We start from the raw sequence: 17,037 nt of genomic DNA, 5'->3' as shown, positions 1-17,037 counted from the left end.
ATAATTCATGAACCTGCAATAAAACTTTTTCAAACAAAACTCGAGTTACACCCTTCATCTACCTATAAAAAATCCCTTGTTGTGAAGTATTTAGCTTTGAGAATCTGACTAAGAAAAGCATATGGACCGTAAATAATTCTCCAACCCTACTGACCTAGCATTGCTAAATTAAAACAATAAGATTCCAAAAACCTAGCCCCCGGAATCCTTTCTTATACACATTTTATACCAATACAGACAATAAATTCATTGTTGCCCATTACTATTAGAACCCCACCAGAAAGAGTTCATCATCCTTTGCAATTCCTCGCACAAGGAGATAAAGATAGTAAAAACACTTATATAGTAAGAAGGAATAGCCTAGACCACAGATTTTGGCAAGATTTCCTTCCCTGCTCTTGACAAAAATTTACCTCTCCGATCAGAAATTCCCTTCCAAACCCGATCCTTCAAATAAGGAAAAGCCCGCTTCTTATTATCATCTACGAGAGACAAAATGTAACACCCCTATATGCATAGCCTGGTTTATTTTAATGTTTCGGTGACTAGTGTCGGTCCGGATAATTAAGAGAATTAGAACTAAGTTTAAGTCACTTAGAAAAGCCCCAAACAAGAATAAATAGTAATTACCAAAAGGTCAAGTAGAAATAAGAAAAACAAAGCATAAAAGGTTAAATAAGTTAGGGGTCATAGCGATGAGTGACCTTATCGGGAAGTGACTGCGAGGTCATTTCTAACATTAATTTTGAACAAGACATTGTGACACCGCAGTCCTAAGAAGTATTGCGAACCTAGTGAAAAAGAGAAAATCATAGAAAAGAGCTGATAAGTAGGTCAAATAATTAGGTCAGGGATCTAGAAGAAATACTGAATTAATTGCAAACCGAATTAGACTGGCGATGGGCAAATTGGTCAATTCACCCCTAGAGGTGACTCGTGACCTAACTGTCCAATAAAATCAGAGAAATGAAAATTTCGAAATATAGAATTAAATTAAAGAATTATGGAAAAATAAAGGAAAAAGAAAAGAGAAAAGAAAATGAATTATTACCTCATCCTTGTGACATCATGCATGATGCAATAAAAGAAATTTTAATTAACCAAATTTTGACTAAGTCAAAAAGCTTGATAAATACAAAATTAAAAGAAAAAAAAAATGTACCATCTTCTTCTTTCTCCATGAGTTGCCGTCCCTCATCCCTCCCTCTCATCTCTTTCATATTTTCCACCATTGAAGCTTGATTTTAAGCTTCACAAACCTTAAAAATTCCCCATAAATTCCCCTTTATTCTTGATTAAACCTTACTTTGGCAAGTAGACAAGAAGATTGAAGAAGAAAAGGAAGGAGAAAAGTGAAGGATTTGAGCAATTGAACTCCAAAGAAGAGGTTAGTTATTTAAACTTGTAGACTTTAATTAATTCTTGTGTTTATAGTTAAATTTACCTAGAATTGAAGCTAAATTCAAACAAAACAAACTGGAGGGAGTAATTGGGAATTTCGGCCAGCCTATAGGAGAATTGAAAATGCTTGAATTTGATGAAATTAAAGTGGTATAGAAGTTGAATTAAGTGTGTAGAATAAGATTATGCACTTTAATTTCATTAATTGTATGAATTACATAAATTAGGGTTCTTGAGCTTTGGAAATTGGAGGAAAAATTTGAGGAAATGGTTAATTAAGGTTAGAAATAGTCAATTGGGACCAATTGAGAGGTGTTGGAATGAGTAGAAATTAAATGCAATTCGGATTAGTGAGGGGTCCCAATTTGGTAGTTTGACCTAGGTCCCTTTTAGGGACCAAAATTGAAATTCTGCCAATCCAATTGGTGTAAGGCCAATTGAGAATGAAAATAGACACCCAATGACACAATTTTCATGCAAAAACCATGCTCAGAAAATGACATTAAGATAGTGAACAATTAGGTTAAATCGGGGTAATATGCATTGCACTGTACAAAAATAACCAAATAAATATTTGTTCATTTGGCCATAACTTGGTGTAGGAAAGTCCAAATGACATAAATTTTATACCGATGGAAAGCTAAGACATAGCACTACAACTTTTATGAAGAACACAAATCCAAATTCTGACCATAACTCATCCAAAAAGTAAGCTGCAATCAGCACACTAAAACTACCAGAACTAAGAAAGTGCCCAGAATTCTAGGTTTGAACTAATCTAGCCAGCCTTAGAAAAATGACCATATCTTGGGCTAAAAAACTCCAAATAGAGTGATTCAAAAAGAGAATTAAAGATAAGACAATAAGAAACAACTTTGATGAAGGACTCTTAGCCAAATTTCCACAGTAACCAGACTAATAGAACAGTGTAAAACAAGGGACCAAAACTGAAAAATTGAAAATTCTCTAAGGAGACTTAGAATTTTAAATGGCAACCAAAGCCAACAACTTAGGCACTCAAAATGTGGTATGTGGGTGTAATTGGAATTCACCTATCTATTAAGCATGAGAAAGTCAATATTTTGAGTTTAATAGTATCATGAATAGTAACCCGAAATGAATAGTTAGAGAATATCGTTTTAAGCCTATTTAGGGATACAATTAAATAAATATGTAATAAATTCTTGGAATTATTATGAGTTATAATACTGAAACACTGTAATTTGCGTGTTTCAGTTGAAAAAGACTTAGAAAAGGATAAGAAACATTGAGTCAAGGCCTAGAGGTGACTTACATTAGGTAATAAATTTTATCATTAAAAATTTGATTTGGTATATAATATGAAATTCCTGTATTGCTTATGAGTTCAAGAAATATTGTGTTGCCATCTTATGAATAAAAAATTGACTTTGGAAATTTAGTGTGATTTGTATGAAATATTTGAATAAATGGTTTTAAATTAATTTTGGAATCACACTTAGCATGACAGTGCTATATTATTCCTCCTCCATTTATGGGGTTGAGATCGATTATTTTCCTCCCTTTCTGGCTTACCAGTTGAGGTCGAGATCGGATGAGTACTCATTAGCTAGCTAGCCACCTCCCTCATTGATTTCGATTAGTGAGGTTGTAGATTACTTTGTCGTGGTGTACAACACGACATTGATCAGAAATTTTGTGTCATGACTTAAGTTGTGTATGAATTGGCAACACTGTGTTTATTAAATTATTTGATAAAATTGTGTTATAAATGTGATTTGAAAATTGTGAAATGTGATTGTGTAATATTTAAATTATGATTTGACAATGAACAGTTTATGTTTAGCTTTTTAAATTTTATTGTGCACCACTGAGTAAATTATACTCAGCGATAGTTCCTTTTGCTATCGCAGATAGGGGAAAGGAAAAAGCAGTAGAGTGAGCTGCTGAATTGATAAGGACTGTACTGATTTTTTGTACGAGTATTATTTATACCCTTATAATTATTTTGATGTAAATAGTTTAGTATCATATGTATTGATGTAAAACTGAGCAGTTGTACAGTAAATGTATAATAATATTATTTTTGGGATTTTATGTCTGTCAATTAAATTTGTGAACGTACATTAAATATTTTGAATGCATTGTGTATGAATTATTTTGAAATCTTTGAGATGACAATTTTGATTTGAATGATAGATTTTTAATTGAATTGTTATTGAGGATGTTGGTTTGAAATATTTGGAGGTTGGGGTGTGATTGAAACTTATTTGGAAGTGCTTTTCTATAGGTTTAAATTTTTTATTTTTCTCAATTACAGCCGGCACTCTGCCAAAATTTTTATAAAATTGGGGAAAAATAGAATTTGTTAAAAATTTTACCTAGCCTTTAAACTTCAAATAAAAGTTTTTAATACCTGTTAAAAGTGCTATCCACCTTCAAAAAGAAGTAAAATTGTTTAAAAATCCCTTGTAGTGTATTTAATGGGTTATCGGTAGGCGAAATTTAGTAATTCATTAAGTATACTATGGGATCATGTTATGCCTTACGGAGGGATAAGGTGTAACACGAAAGGCCTAAATATCTACCATTATTAAGAGGAGTGGATGCACCCAAAATATAAAAAGTCTGAGATTTAATATGATCAGAAGTATTAGCACTGAAAAAAGATGATAGACTTTTGAAAATTAATTGCTTGCCCTGAAGCACTCTCATAGGTGGACAAAATTTGTTGAACAAAATCACATTCCCTCGAATCCACCCAAAAGAAGAAAAAAATATCATCGACAAATAAAAAATGAGATACATTAGGGGTCCTACTGATTCTGGACCCATGGATATCCCCTTGACTCTCTGCCCATCTAAATAAAGAGGATAAACCTTCAGCACACAAAATGAAGAGGTAAAGAGAGAGCGGATCACCTTTGATGAAGACCTCTATGTGGTGTAATAGGCCCAAACTCTGCCCCATTTAACGCAATAGAGAAAGAAATTATAGACATACAAAGTATGATACAACTAACTCAATGACTATCAAAACCCATTTTTGACATAATAAGGCGCAAATATTCCCATCAACTCGATCATATGCCTTACTAACGTCCACCTTAAATGCAATCTCTCCTCTTTTGCCTCTGTCTTCCACTTCATATGATGGATCGTAACATCTCTAATTTTTGAGTTTTGAGTAGTACCAGTTTTAGTCAATGAATAGTACTATTCAAAGCCAGTCTAAAGACTAAAAATAGGATGAAAATAAATAGAGGTAAGCAGAATAAAAATCAAATTGATCATCGTGTTATGGACTCAAACGTCATTATTGAAAAAGATAGACTATAACCCGATGAAGGGAATTTTAGTCAATTCACTCCTACAGTTGATTTTTGACCTAAATGTCAATTAAAATGAGAGAGATTAAAACATTGAAAGTGAATTAAAATTATGAAAGTTGTATGGAAAAATAAAAAAAGGACACATAGGGAATTAATAAAATTGTTAAAAATTATAATAAATATAATTTTAAATTAAATAAATGTCAAGATAAATATATAAGTAAAAGACAAAATTAATTAATGTCAAAAAGCTTTATCTTCTTCCTTCCCTTCCCTTCCCATGGCTGAACCACCTCCATCAAGACTCCCACCATTTTCACTTCTTTAAGCTCAATTTTCTTGGCCTACTCTCCATATTTTCCACAACTCCAAACATTAAAACTTGCTATTGGACCTTGCTAGAGTGATTAGAGGCAAAAAGAAGAGGAAATCTTGAAGTTTTGGCAAGAGGAAGAATTGGTCAAGTGAGGTTAGTGCCTAACATTGCTTTCTTCCTTCTTTAATTCCTAAAGATAAGTTGAATTGAGATGAAATTGCATGAAAAATAAGGTAATTGATGTGTGTATGAAAGGGGTGAAATTCGACCAGCAACGGAGAATGAGGATTTGATGTGCTTAATTGAATTTAAACTTGAATCCTAGCTTAAATAAGATGAAATATATGATTGGTATGTTGAATGGCAAATGGTTTGCATGAATTAGGAAAGATGACCAATTAGGGTTTGGAGAAATTGGGGGTTTTGATGGTAGGATGTATAATTGATGTGTTTGAGGTCAAATATTGACCAATTAATGTGCATTGATTGTGAAATAAAGGTGGTGGTTGAGTTGAATTGTTGAATTAGAAGTGTGGCTTTTGTGCTAAAATTTTGGACCATTGAGTTTAGTATGTTTACATGGCTATAAGTAGAGCTACATAGCTCTAATTGGTGTGAGGCTTATTGGAAATGAAACCTAAGACATAATGCTAGAAATGTCATGAAGGAAGGTTGCCCAAAAAATGACTATAAGTTGCCCTGAATTAGGCTTGAATTCGGAATGACACATTCTAGACTTGTAGAAATGATCATATGAATAGTCTTTGGTAAATTAGGCATAACTCATTGTAGAAAACTCCAATTAACCTGATTTTTAAACCTATGGAAACCTGAGACATAGGATAACATTTCATATGAAGAACGTAGAGCCAAATTATGACCCTAACTCAATCAAATTGCTAGACAAACTTAGTCTATAAAACCTATCCTGGTTCTAAACTAAACCTGAAATCTTGGACATTTAGGTATCCAACTAGTTTTGACAAAATTGCCATAACTGGTGCTACAAAACTGAAATTGAGGTACTTCTAATGCTAAAATTTCTATAAGACATAGAAATACAATTTCTCTCTTTTGACCTGAACCTAGATCCTAAGGCAACTTAGCGAAATTGTTAGAGTAAGTTAGAAATGATAATGTTGGATTTCCTAAATTCCAGCAAATATGCCTTATGACCTCTGAATAGTTATTTGGCCATAACTTTCTCTAAGAAACTCTAAATGAAGTGATTCAAAAAGATTTGAAAACCTAAGATAAAGACCTAAAACTTTGTTTTAGGGACCTAAAGCCAATTCTGAGCCTAAAGTACTCGGATATTTGTTGCAAGAACTTGGTGAAATTCTGGAAACATGGAAAGTGCAGGTTGAAACAATCCTTGGTAATTTGACTATAACTAGAGCTAAAAAACCTCAAATTGAATGATTCAAAAAGGGAATTAAAGTTCAAATATAGGGGAACAACTTTATTGAAAAAAGTGAGGTCAACTGAATTTACATCTTAGCCACATTGCTAGGGAAAGTTAAAATATCAATTCTAGAAATTTATGAAACTTTCATAAATAACTTGAAATTTGATAAGAACTTGACATAAATGGATTAATTATCACATGAACCACATGAATAGGGTATTGGGACTTATGTTCCCATAATGAATAGTGTACTAATACTATGAGCATGAATAACACATGAAATGAAATAATAAGTATAAAGATGTTAAAATTGCCCTTGTATGCCTAGACTTATGTGTATGAGTTGGATTGATTGACATGTCAATTAGGGACCACAGATGCAGTACTGCCCATGGCTTTCGAGCCTACTTCATGAGTGATCATGGATAGATAATGTATATTTGACATGATTATTCTTTTGGCTTTATGCCTGCCCGCTGGCAAATTTTGCCTGACAGATTATACTGGCTTTTATGCCTGCCCGCTGACTTTATGCCTGATCGATGTATACCTGATAGGTATATGGGGTGTCTAACTAGTATACTCCCGTGTATCCAGTTTTAAAAGTCTGTTATAGGTTACTTAGTGTTACACTCATTTCATATAGACATTTTAGGGTAGTTTTGCATTCATTTTGCCCTTATATTTTAGTATATTTTATGTTTTTAGCTTTATTTTAGCTCATTTGTTAAATTTAAATACTTTATATTTGATTTTCCTAATTTTGTTGTTTTTAATAGGATTTTGTGGCAAATCAAGGATCAATGAGTGCATTAGGAAGTGATTTGAAGAAATTTGGAATCCTTTAAGCATAGAGGAAAGTTTAAGAAATTAAGCCTTGAAAGAGCAAACCAGCCGAAATTTGCTTGAGACCTTGCTTAAGGTCATGCTTAGGGTAAAGCGGCAATACTTAAGGTGCAACACAAGTCAAGCATGAGCAGAAAAGTCCATTTTACTATAAGTCTGCCGAGATTTGCTGAAGGTCTGCTTAACCTTAAGGCATAAAGCACTGAGGCTAAATTTGCTAAGAAGCTGCTTAGGGTTAAGCCGAACCCTAAGCAGAATGCCCAGAACGTGAAAGTGCTGCTGACTTGGATAATTTTACACCTCATTTCCTATCCACTCCTTGTCTTTTATTTACTTTTAGGGTAACTTTTAGGGACCATATAAATTCATCATTTCCTTATTTTTTGCCACACAAGAGGAAGAAAGGAAAAACAAAAAGGAAAGAAAAATATATAGAAAGAGGGAGAGAAGACGCCATTCTCTAGGAAGAAGGAGCTGCTGCACGAGTTTGGAGCTCCAGAAACCAGAGACCTTGGTTCTTCCACCTGGGTTTTCCCATTTCAGTCCTTTTATCATGTTTTTCTTTATTCTTCCATCTATATTTCTTGTAAATACCATTATGAGTGAGTAATTTCTTTAGATTTCAGAGTTGGGAAATATGTTTTAGATTAATTTGTGGATTTGGATTGGGTATTTCCTTATTTTACATAAATATGGGTTTTGATTCCTTCCTTGTGTGCTTGATTTACTTGCCTAATGTTGGTACCCATTGGGTATTGTGTTAATCTTTGATTGAAGGACCGAAAGGTGAAAGTCATTGATAGTTAATCAAGGATTGGAACTTAAAATCACCTAGATTTAGAAATAAACTAGGACTTTAAGAGGAATTAATTATTGGTTACAAAACTTAATGGGTTTTAAAGTAATCAAATACATACGAAAGTAGGTTTGGTTATTTTAGAATACACTTTGATATGCTTGAAAAAGATATTAAAGGGATTTAGAATCAATTTCCTTCAAACTCTATTTTTCCCTAAAAAATTGGAATGCCCAAGACAAATCCCAATTAATTTATGCATAAACCCCTAACTCTGGAATCACTTTTACCATAATTAGACTTTCGTTTAAATTACCCATTGTTAATTTCAGTTTAATTGCAAACTAGAATTAGAATTTATTTGTTTTCTCTTTACCCATTTCAATTAGATTAATCAGTTTACCTTGCTCATTTACATTTACTATTTATTCATTAATCATTAGCCCAAATAATCGCTTTATCCATAGTTTAGTAATCAAACAGCAAATCCTCGTGGCAACGATACTTGATTCATCACTTTATTACTTGAGACGACCCGTATACTTGCGGATTAGTCACACCAAGTTTTTAGCGCCGTTGCCGGGGATTTGATTTTGCTTGATATTGAACGATTGTTTGTTTGGTTAATTTGGGCATTTTATTTTATTTCTTTTTACCATTTTACTTTGAGAATTTGTTTATTTTGTTTTTCAGGTACTTTATTTTATGAGAAGGACAAAAAGTGAAGAAATCAATCTATTCTTTGACCCAGAAATAGAGAAGACAGCAAAAGCTTTAAGAGCAGAATCTAAAAGGAGAAAAGCTGAAATTAAAGCTCAACAACAACAAGAAAGAGCACAAGAGCAAGAGCAATTACAAGAAGAAATGGCTGACAACAACAACAACAAGAAAGAGCACAAGAGCAAGAGCAATTACAAGAAGAAATGGCTGACAACAACAACAACAATAACAACCGCTCTGTGAAGGATCATGCCTATCCTAACATTGGAGATTTCATGCCAAGTATCACAAGACCAAGGGTAGAAGCTAATAATTTTGAACTGAAGCCTGCACTTTGTCAAATGGTACAACAAGCACAATTTGGAGGAAATCCAAGTGAAAGTTCACATGTGCATCTGGCACACTTTCTTGAGATCAGTGATATGTTGAAGATAAATGGAGTTTCTGATGATGCAATTCGACTCAGATTATTTCCTTTTTCTCTGAAGGACCGAGCTAGAGAGTGGTTACATTCTTTGCCACCGGGTTCTATCACAACATGGGATGAACTTTCTCAAGCATTTTTGTCTCAATATTTTCCACCAAGCAAGGCATAAGCTGAGAAATGAGCTGACTTCTTTTAAACCTAGAGATGATGAGAGCTTGTATGAAGCATGGGAGAGGTACAAGGATTTGCAAAGGAGATGTCCACATCATGGGATTCCTAAGTGGATGCTTGTTCAACACTTTTATAATGGAGTTTCACCAGCTATTAGGAGTACAATTGATGCATCTTCTGGAGGTGACCTTATGGAGAAATCTGAAGATGAAGCTTTTTCCGCTCTTGATAAAATTGCTTATAACAACTACCAATGGAGTTGTGAGAGGAATGAGATCAAGAAACCAGCTTGATGCCATGAATATGATTAATGCTAAGTTTGATGCTTTGACAAAGAAGATGGACAAGTTAAGTATGAAAGTAGATTCTTCAAAGGAGGTTCTAGTAATTCACTAGAAATTGGGTGCAAATGTCAATTGTGCAGCAGATTTTTCTGCACTTAATCAAGATTTTTCAAGTGAGCAAGTGGATTATGTAGGGAACTACAATCAAAGACCAGGTGGTAACCCATTTTCTGCAACTTATGATCCAGCATGGAGAAAGCACCCAAATTTCTCTTGGGGAGGTAGACAAGGGCAAAATCGAATTTTTGAGAACCTTACGGATATCAACAAAATCGAACTTTCAGTGAGAATAGAGGTCCTCCTCCGAATTTCTAAACCTCAAAATGTACCTGCTCCACCTCTACCACAACAAGCACAACTAGACAAGACAGCTAGATTGGAATCTATGATTGAAACTCTACTTGTGAGCCATCAAAGTCAACAAGAAATGATTTCTCAATTAGCATCTAAAGTGGATCAAATGGCAACACACAACAAGATGTTAGAGAATCAAATAGCTCAACAAGCTAGCTCTTCAAGTAACAAAGCATATGGGAAGCTTCCTAGCCAACCAGAAAATTCAAGGGAGCATTGCAAGGCTATTACATTGAGAAGTGGAAAAATATTGGAGAATGGGGATAAAAATATTGAAGAGAAAGTTGAAGAAAAGAAAAGCAGAGAAGGAGATGAACAAACTGAAGTTGAAGTTAGAATTGAAACTGAGAAAGAAAATTCAGTGGAAGAAAAAGGAAGTAAGGAGAGGGAGAGCAAAGAGGAAGAGCCCAAATATGTTGCACCTAAAGCCTACATGCCACCTTTACCATTCCCACAAAGGTTTCAGAAAGCAAAATTGGATAAACAATTTGGGAAGTTTTTGGAGGTATTGAAGTCTTTGCATGTGACTATTCCTTTCACTGATGCTTTAGCACAAATGCCTTCATATGCCAAATTTTTGAAGGAGATTTTATCTAACAAGAAGAAATTGGAGGAATTTGAGACTGTAGCTCTCACGGAAGAATGCAGTGCCATTTTGCAAAATAAGCTTCCACCCAAACTGAAAGTTGCGGGGAGTTTCTCGTTACCATGTCACATTGGGGATATCAGTATAGATAAGGCTTTATGCGATCTTGGAGCCAGTGTTAGTCTGATGCCATTGTCTATCTATGAGAAAATGAAGATTGGAGAAATGAAGCCTACTACCATATCACTACAGTTAGCAGATAGGTCTATTAAATTTCCAATTGGGGTAGTTGAGAATGTTCCTCTGAAAGTTGGGAAATTTTTCATACCAGTGGACTTTGTGGTATTGGAGATGGAGGAGGATGTACACATTCCTATTATTCTTGGTAGACCTTTCCTTGCTACTGCTGGAGCTGTGATTGATGTAAAAAATGGGAGGCTTACATTAGAAGTTGGGGAAGAGAAAGTTGAATTTAATTTGTTTCAAGCAATGAAAAAGAAAGATGATTCAAACTCATGCTTGAGAGTTGATGTGATAGATGAAGAGGTTAGAGAAGTGCTTAAAAAGCAACATCCTAAAGACCCCTTAGAAGCTTGTTTGGTTCATAACATCAAAAAAGGGGATGAAATTGAAGAAGCTGCAGAATATGCTACAATTTTGGAAGGAAATCCACCATTGCCTATGGCTGATATTGAAAAGATTGGGAACTTGAAGCAAGAAACAACTTCATCATCAAAGTTTGAAAAAGGTGAAGCACCTAAGGTAGAGTTGAAACCTCTTCCAACAAATCTCAGGTATGCTTTTCTAGGTCAAAATTCTACATATCCTGTGATTGTTAGTGCTAAATTGACTGATTGTGAGGTTGAGAAATTATTGAGAGTTCTTAGGAAGCATAGAAGGATAATTGGTTATACCATTGATGATATTAAAGGAATACATCCTTCTGTGTGCATGCATAGAATTTTGTTGGAAAATGACCATAAAGCCTCTCGAGAATCACAAAGGAGATTGAATCCAAACATGAAAGAGGTTGTGAAAAAGGAGATCTTGAAATTGCTTGATGCAGGTATTATTTACCCTGTTTCTGACAGCAATTGGGTAAGTCCAGTTCATGTTGTACCTAAGAAAGGGGGCATCACAGTAGTTAAAAATGAAAATGATGAACTAATACCTACAAGAACTGTAACTGGATGGAGAATGTGTATAGATTATAGGAAATTGAATAAGGCAACTAGAAAGGACCATTTTCCATTACCATTTATAGATCAAATGCTTGAGAGACTAGCTCATCATTCTTATTTTTGCTACTTGGATGGCTATTCAGGGTTCTTTCAGATCCCTATTCACCCAGATGATCAGGATAAAACTACCTTCACATGTCCTTATGGTACCTTTGCATACCGAAGGATGCCATTTGGACTTTGTAATGCCCCTGCTACATTCCAACGATGTATGATGTCTATATTTTCTGACATGATTGAGGGTATTATGGAAGTGTTCATGGATGATTTTTCTGTGTATGGTAAATCTTTTGATGAATGCTTATCTAACTTGTCTAAGGTTTTGCAGAGATGTGAAGAGTTCAATTTAGTTTTGAATTGGGAAAAGTGCCACTTTATGGTACAAGAAGGAATTGTTTTGGGACATCTTGTGTCAAACAGGGGTATTGAGGTGGATAAATCAAAGGTAGAAGTTATTGAGAAAATGCCACCCCCAACATCTGTGAAGGGAGTGAGGAGTTTATTGGGGCATCTTTGGATTTTATAGGAGATTCATCAAGGATTTCTCTAAGATTTCTAAACCTCTTACCAATTTATTGAGTAAAGATGTGGAATTTAATTTTGATACTAATTGTATGAATGCTTTTTGCAGGATAAAGGAAGCTTTGATATCTGCTCCTATTATGCAGCCACCCGATTGGTCATTACCTTTTGAGTTAATGTGCGATGCTAGTGATTATGCCATTGGGGCTGTTTTGGGACAAAGGAAAGATAAGAAGGTGTATGCAATATACTATGCAAGTAGGACCTTAGATGATGCTCAAATAAATTACTCTACTACAGAGAAAGAGTTTTTGGCAGTAGTATTTGCAGTAGACAAATTCAGGTCCTATCTTGTGGGGTCTAAGGTAATAGTGTACACGGATCATGCAGCTATCAAGTATCTCCTTTAGAAAAAAGAGGCTAAACCTAGATTGATAAGGTGGGTGCTACTCCTTCAAGAGTTTGACTTGGAAATTAAAGACAAGAAAGGAGTAGAAAATGTGGTAGCGGATCATCTGTCTAGATTAAGGCAAGAACAAGGAGACAATCTGGGAAAAGAGCCCCCAATAGATGATTATTTTCCTGATGAGCAACTGTTAGTAATCATGAATGCAAAAACCTCTTGGTATGCAGATTTTGTGAACTATCTAGTGTGTGGAATCCTTCCACCTGATTTAACATGGCAGCAAAAGAAGAAATTTCTCTTTGATGTGAAGGATTATGATTGGGAGGAACCATTTTTGTTCAAGAAATGTGGAGATGAGCTGATTAGAAGATGTTTAGCTGATGAGGAGATAGGGAATGTTATCAAAGATTGCCATTCTTCACTTTATGGGGGTCATATGAGTGTGACAAAGCTGAGAAAAAGTTCTTCAAGCAGGGTTCTTTTGGCCACACATGTTTAAGGATGTGAGGAAGTTTGTAAATGCATGTGATAGGTGTCAAAGGATGGGTAATATCTCAAAGAGAGATGAAATGCCCCTCCAAAATATATTGGAAGTGGAATTATTTGATGTGTGGGGCATTGATTTCATGGGACCTTTTCCATCGTCCTTGGGACACAAATACATTTTAGTTGGAGTAGATTATGTAAGCAAATGGGTTGAAGCCATACCATCTCCAACTAATGATGTAAGAGTTATGATTAAATTCCTTAAAAAGTTCATTTTTACAAGATTTGGAACTCCACGTGCCATTATAAGTGATGGAGGTTCTCATTTTTGCAACCATCAATTTGAAAGATTATTGCAAAAATATGGTGTGAAGCATAAGGTTGCAACACCCTACCATCCACAAACTAGTGGTCAAGTGGAGATTTCCAATAGAGAGCTGAAAAGAATTCTTGAGAAAACAGTGAATTGTTCGAGGAAAGATTGGTCACTAAAGTTAGATGATGCTCTTTGGGCCTATAGAACAGCCTTTAAAACCCCTATCGGAACTACCCCATTTAGATTGGTTTATGGGAAGGCTTGTCATTTACCTTTGGAGCTGGAGCATAGAGCATATTGGGCCATAAGGACACTGAACTTTGACTTAAAAACTGCAGGAGAAAAAAGAATGCTGCAACTAAATGAACTTGAGGAGCTTAGATTGGATGCTTATGAAAATGCCAAGCTTTACAAGGAAAGAACTAAGAGATGGCATGATAAGCATATTAGGAGGAAAGAATTTCAAGAAGGTGATGTTGTTCTTCTATACAACTCTAGGTTGAGGTTATTTCCAGGAAAATTGAAGTCAAGATGGTCAGGGCCCTACACTGTTATAAAAGTATACCCCTATGGAGCTGTTGAGATAAGCAATGAGACCTCAGGGACTTTCAAAGTTAATGGGCAGAGATTAAAACATTATATTGTTGGAGAACCCACGCAAAAATTTGTAGAGGTTTCATGGCTTGGTTCTCCAGTCAGGGATACTTAGGAGAATTGGAGTGGAAGGTCAAGCTTAAGACCTTAAACAAGCGCTTCTTGGGAGGCAACCCAAGCGTATCCTTTTATAGTTCATTAATTTTCCATTTCATTTCACTTTCAGTTTTCACCCTCATTAATCTCAAAAGTGACATTTGTTTATCTTTTGTAGGCCATTCATGAAGATTGGGCAAGTTTACACTTGTTGCAAAAACAAAGAATTAAAGGGAAGCAAGTATAAGCAACATTCTGCACTTTATGCGATTACTGTGAAACGATAACACCTTTAAACTTGTGCTAAATTGCTGATATTGCAGTCTACTTGATAGCATATGTTTGATTTTGTGTTTTGTGTAAATTCTGTGAAATGCAACTTGAATGAGGATCAATTTTGATATTTAGGACTGATGAGGACTTTATTGAAGTGCAAAAATAATGTTTGTTAAGTTTCACCTTTTAGTGTATATATAATTTTGTAGTCTGATAGGAATTTGCATGCTTTTGTATAGAATTCTTTGCTAATTTTTGCAATCTATGATTTTTGCTATTGTTCTTGCTCTTGTTCATCTTGCTAAAAGGTCAATTTCTACATTTTTTTCTGAAATTCTTGGTTGATTGGAACTTGTCTGAAATGCTGCTGAAAATATGCTTTTGGTGTAAGTTTAGAAAGGAGACCATTTCATTGAATGTGCAAAAAGGATAGTCACAATTGGTGCCTAAAATGAACAATGATTGCAAAAGCTAAATGAACATGTGCTATGCTTAGTAAGTTTATGAGAGAGATGAACTTAAATCCCTCAATTTTATGGTGTTTGTGTGTATTTGGTAATTGCTGAGGGTTACAATAGCATTCCATAGCTTTTGGATTGATTTTGGTAAGCAAAACCACAATTTTGCCCAAAACCTGCCGAAACTTGCTGATGACATTGCTTGTCAAGCAAAGTCTTAAGCAAATTCTGCTGAACCTTATGCCTAACCCTAAGCATGGCCCAAAATACCACATGTCTACCCCACATTTTAAAAGGCCCAGCACTTCCGCCAATTTTCCAAAAACCTCGCCAACACTCCCGATAAACCTCGTCGACTTCCTTCCTCACGCCATTTTTTTCCGGCAATTTTTACAGGAAGCCGAAAGGTTTCCTCCTTTTCATTAAAATGTTAAGAACCAAAATGTGGTCCTCTCACAAACCCAAACTCAGTAGACTTCGACATTCTGTCAAATCTAAAATGGGTACTCCATCCTCATTACCCACAAACCCTAACCCCAACCCCAGTCCGCCATTACCTCAATCCCCACCACCACAAACGCCACCATTACCACAATCGCCACCACCTCAGTCACCGCCCCCGCCTCCAAGCCAAATACCACCTCTCATTCCGCCGACTCCCCTCTCGCCGCAATCCGAGCCGCCAAATGAAACACCAATTACCGACACCCATTCCCCCGAACCAACGCCTGACCCTGTTCCTACTCAAACGAAGACCCAAGGAAAAACAAAAAGGGCTGCAAGTAAACCTAAGAAAACCCCTGTCGGAAAAAGGAAACGAGTACCCTCAGTCCCCTTCGACTTAAACTCTCCACCTCAGTCCTCTGAACCAGTTAGCAAAAGGACTAGGTCTTCCTCGCAAACCCCAGCACCAGCGGTCCAAACACCAGTAACCCAGTCTCCCTTACATTCTCCAGCACCTGCGTCATCTGCAGATACTATAGAGGAGGTAAATTCTCCATTACCTTGGGCTTTTAGGGATATGGATATGAAAAAGGCATATGAGAAATTACTTTCTAAAAATATTTTGGCAAACAAGTATATGGATGAGCAGATTTTGAAAGAATTAGGCATTTATGATTCTGTCTTTGCCTATTTGGATGTTGTTAGCTGGATTGATTTTGCTAAAATTGGGGAACCAGTGTACAAGAATCTAACCCTCGAATTTTTGAGTTCCCTAAAGTTGAGTTTCAAACCAACAGTGCCTGAACATAAAGATATGATATATTTTCGATGTGCTGGAATTGATAGGGAGTTAGACATGGGTGCTTTGAATGCCATTTTTGGTTTTCAGGATTCGGGGTATAAAAACATTGAGTGGCAGCAAACTGTTTATGACCCTGTTCAATTCTGGAAATATATTGCACCTTTTGGAGGTTATTATAGATAGAGGACTGCAAAAGCCTCTAGGATAGTTGACCATGTATTGAAATACCTCCATCGGTTCATTACTTACACTGTTTTAGGAAGGCGACACAGTAACAGTATTGTGGGTGCTGGGGATTTGTTTCTATTGTGGTGCATGAAGGAGAGAAAACAAGTAAAAATCTGACCCATTTCATAGCTACTCATTGGCACCAAATTGTCACCAAGCATACTAAAGGTAGTATTGTTTTTGGGGGTATATAAGCGCCATAGCAAAATCATTTAGCTTTGATGCTAGTCTATATAAATTCTTTGCCGGTTTACGGGAATCATATATAAACGACACCATGTTCTTTGCATATGGATGTTTGTGAGAAAATAGGCCATACATATACTCTGTTACAGCAGCACCCTGATACCCCAGGTACTGCAAACCCCACCACTTTTGAACCAGCAGAACCACAACCAACCTCTACCCCACACTTCTCAGCAGACATGTTATCCATCTTAAAATCCTTGGAATCCAGGATAACAAATTTCACTGTCCAACCATCTGCT

General features: G+C 35.6%; 1 protein-coding gene and 1 non-coding gene across 2 annotated transcripts; one reads left to right on the top strand and one right to left on the bottom strand.

Annotated features, from left to right (window-relative positions):
* Nucleotides 1-9,392: 9,392 nt before the first annotated feature.
* Nucleotides 9,393-9,499, bottom strand: LOC131174309 (small nucleolar RNA R71). Its single transcript, XR_009144557.1, has one exon. It is a non-coding gene; the product is annotated as a small nucleolar RNA R71 (small nucleolar RNA).
* Nucleotides 9,500-15,574: 6,075 nt separating this feature from the next.
* Nucleotides 15,575-16,504, top strand: LOC131174024 (classical arabinogalactan protein 9-like). The gene is made up of 2 exons (XM_058137052.1): nucleotides 15,575-16,063; nucleotides 16,409-16,504. The coding sequence occupies exons 1-2, from the start codon at nucleotides 15,575-15,577 to the stop codon at nucleotides 16,502-16,504; spliced, it is 585 nt and encodes a 194-aa protein (XP_057993035.1).
* Nucleotides 16,505-17,037: the final 533 nt, after the last annotated feature.

This window comes from Hevea brasiliensis, chromosome 15 (assembly GCF_030052815.1).
Source record: "Hevea brasiliensis isolate MT/VB/25A 57/8 chromosome 15, ASM3005281v1, whole genome shotgun sequence".
NCBI classification, from domain to species: domain Eukaryota; kingdom Viridiplantae; phylum Streptophyta; class Magnoliopsida; order Malpighiales; family Euphorbiaceae; genus Hevea; species Hevea brasiliensis.
The sequence above is the reverse complement of the archived record's forward strand: the minus strand, read 5'-3'. Positions and strand labels throughout refer to the sequence as shown.

Coding starts and splice junctions, on each gene's coding strand:
- LOC131174024 (XM_058137052.1), top strand. CDS start 15,575: ATGGGTACTCCATCCTCATTACCCACAAACCCTAACCCCAACCCCAGT. Junction 16,064..16,408: donor CTGCAGATACTATAGAGGAG/GTAAATTCTCCA, acceptor TTTGGTTTTCAG/GATTCGGGGTATAAAAACAT.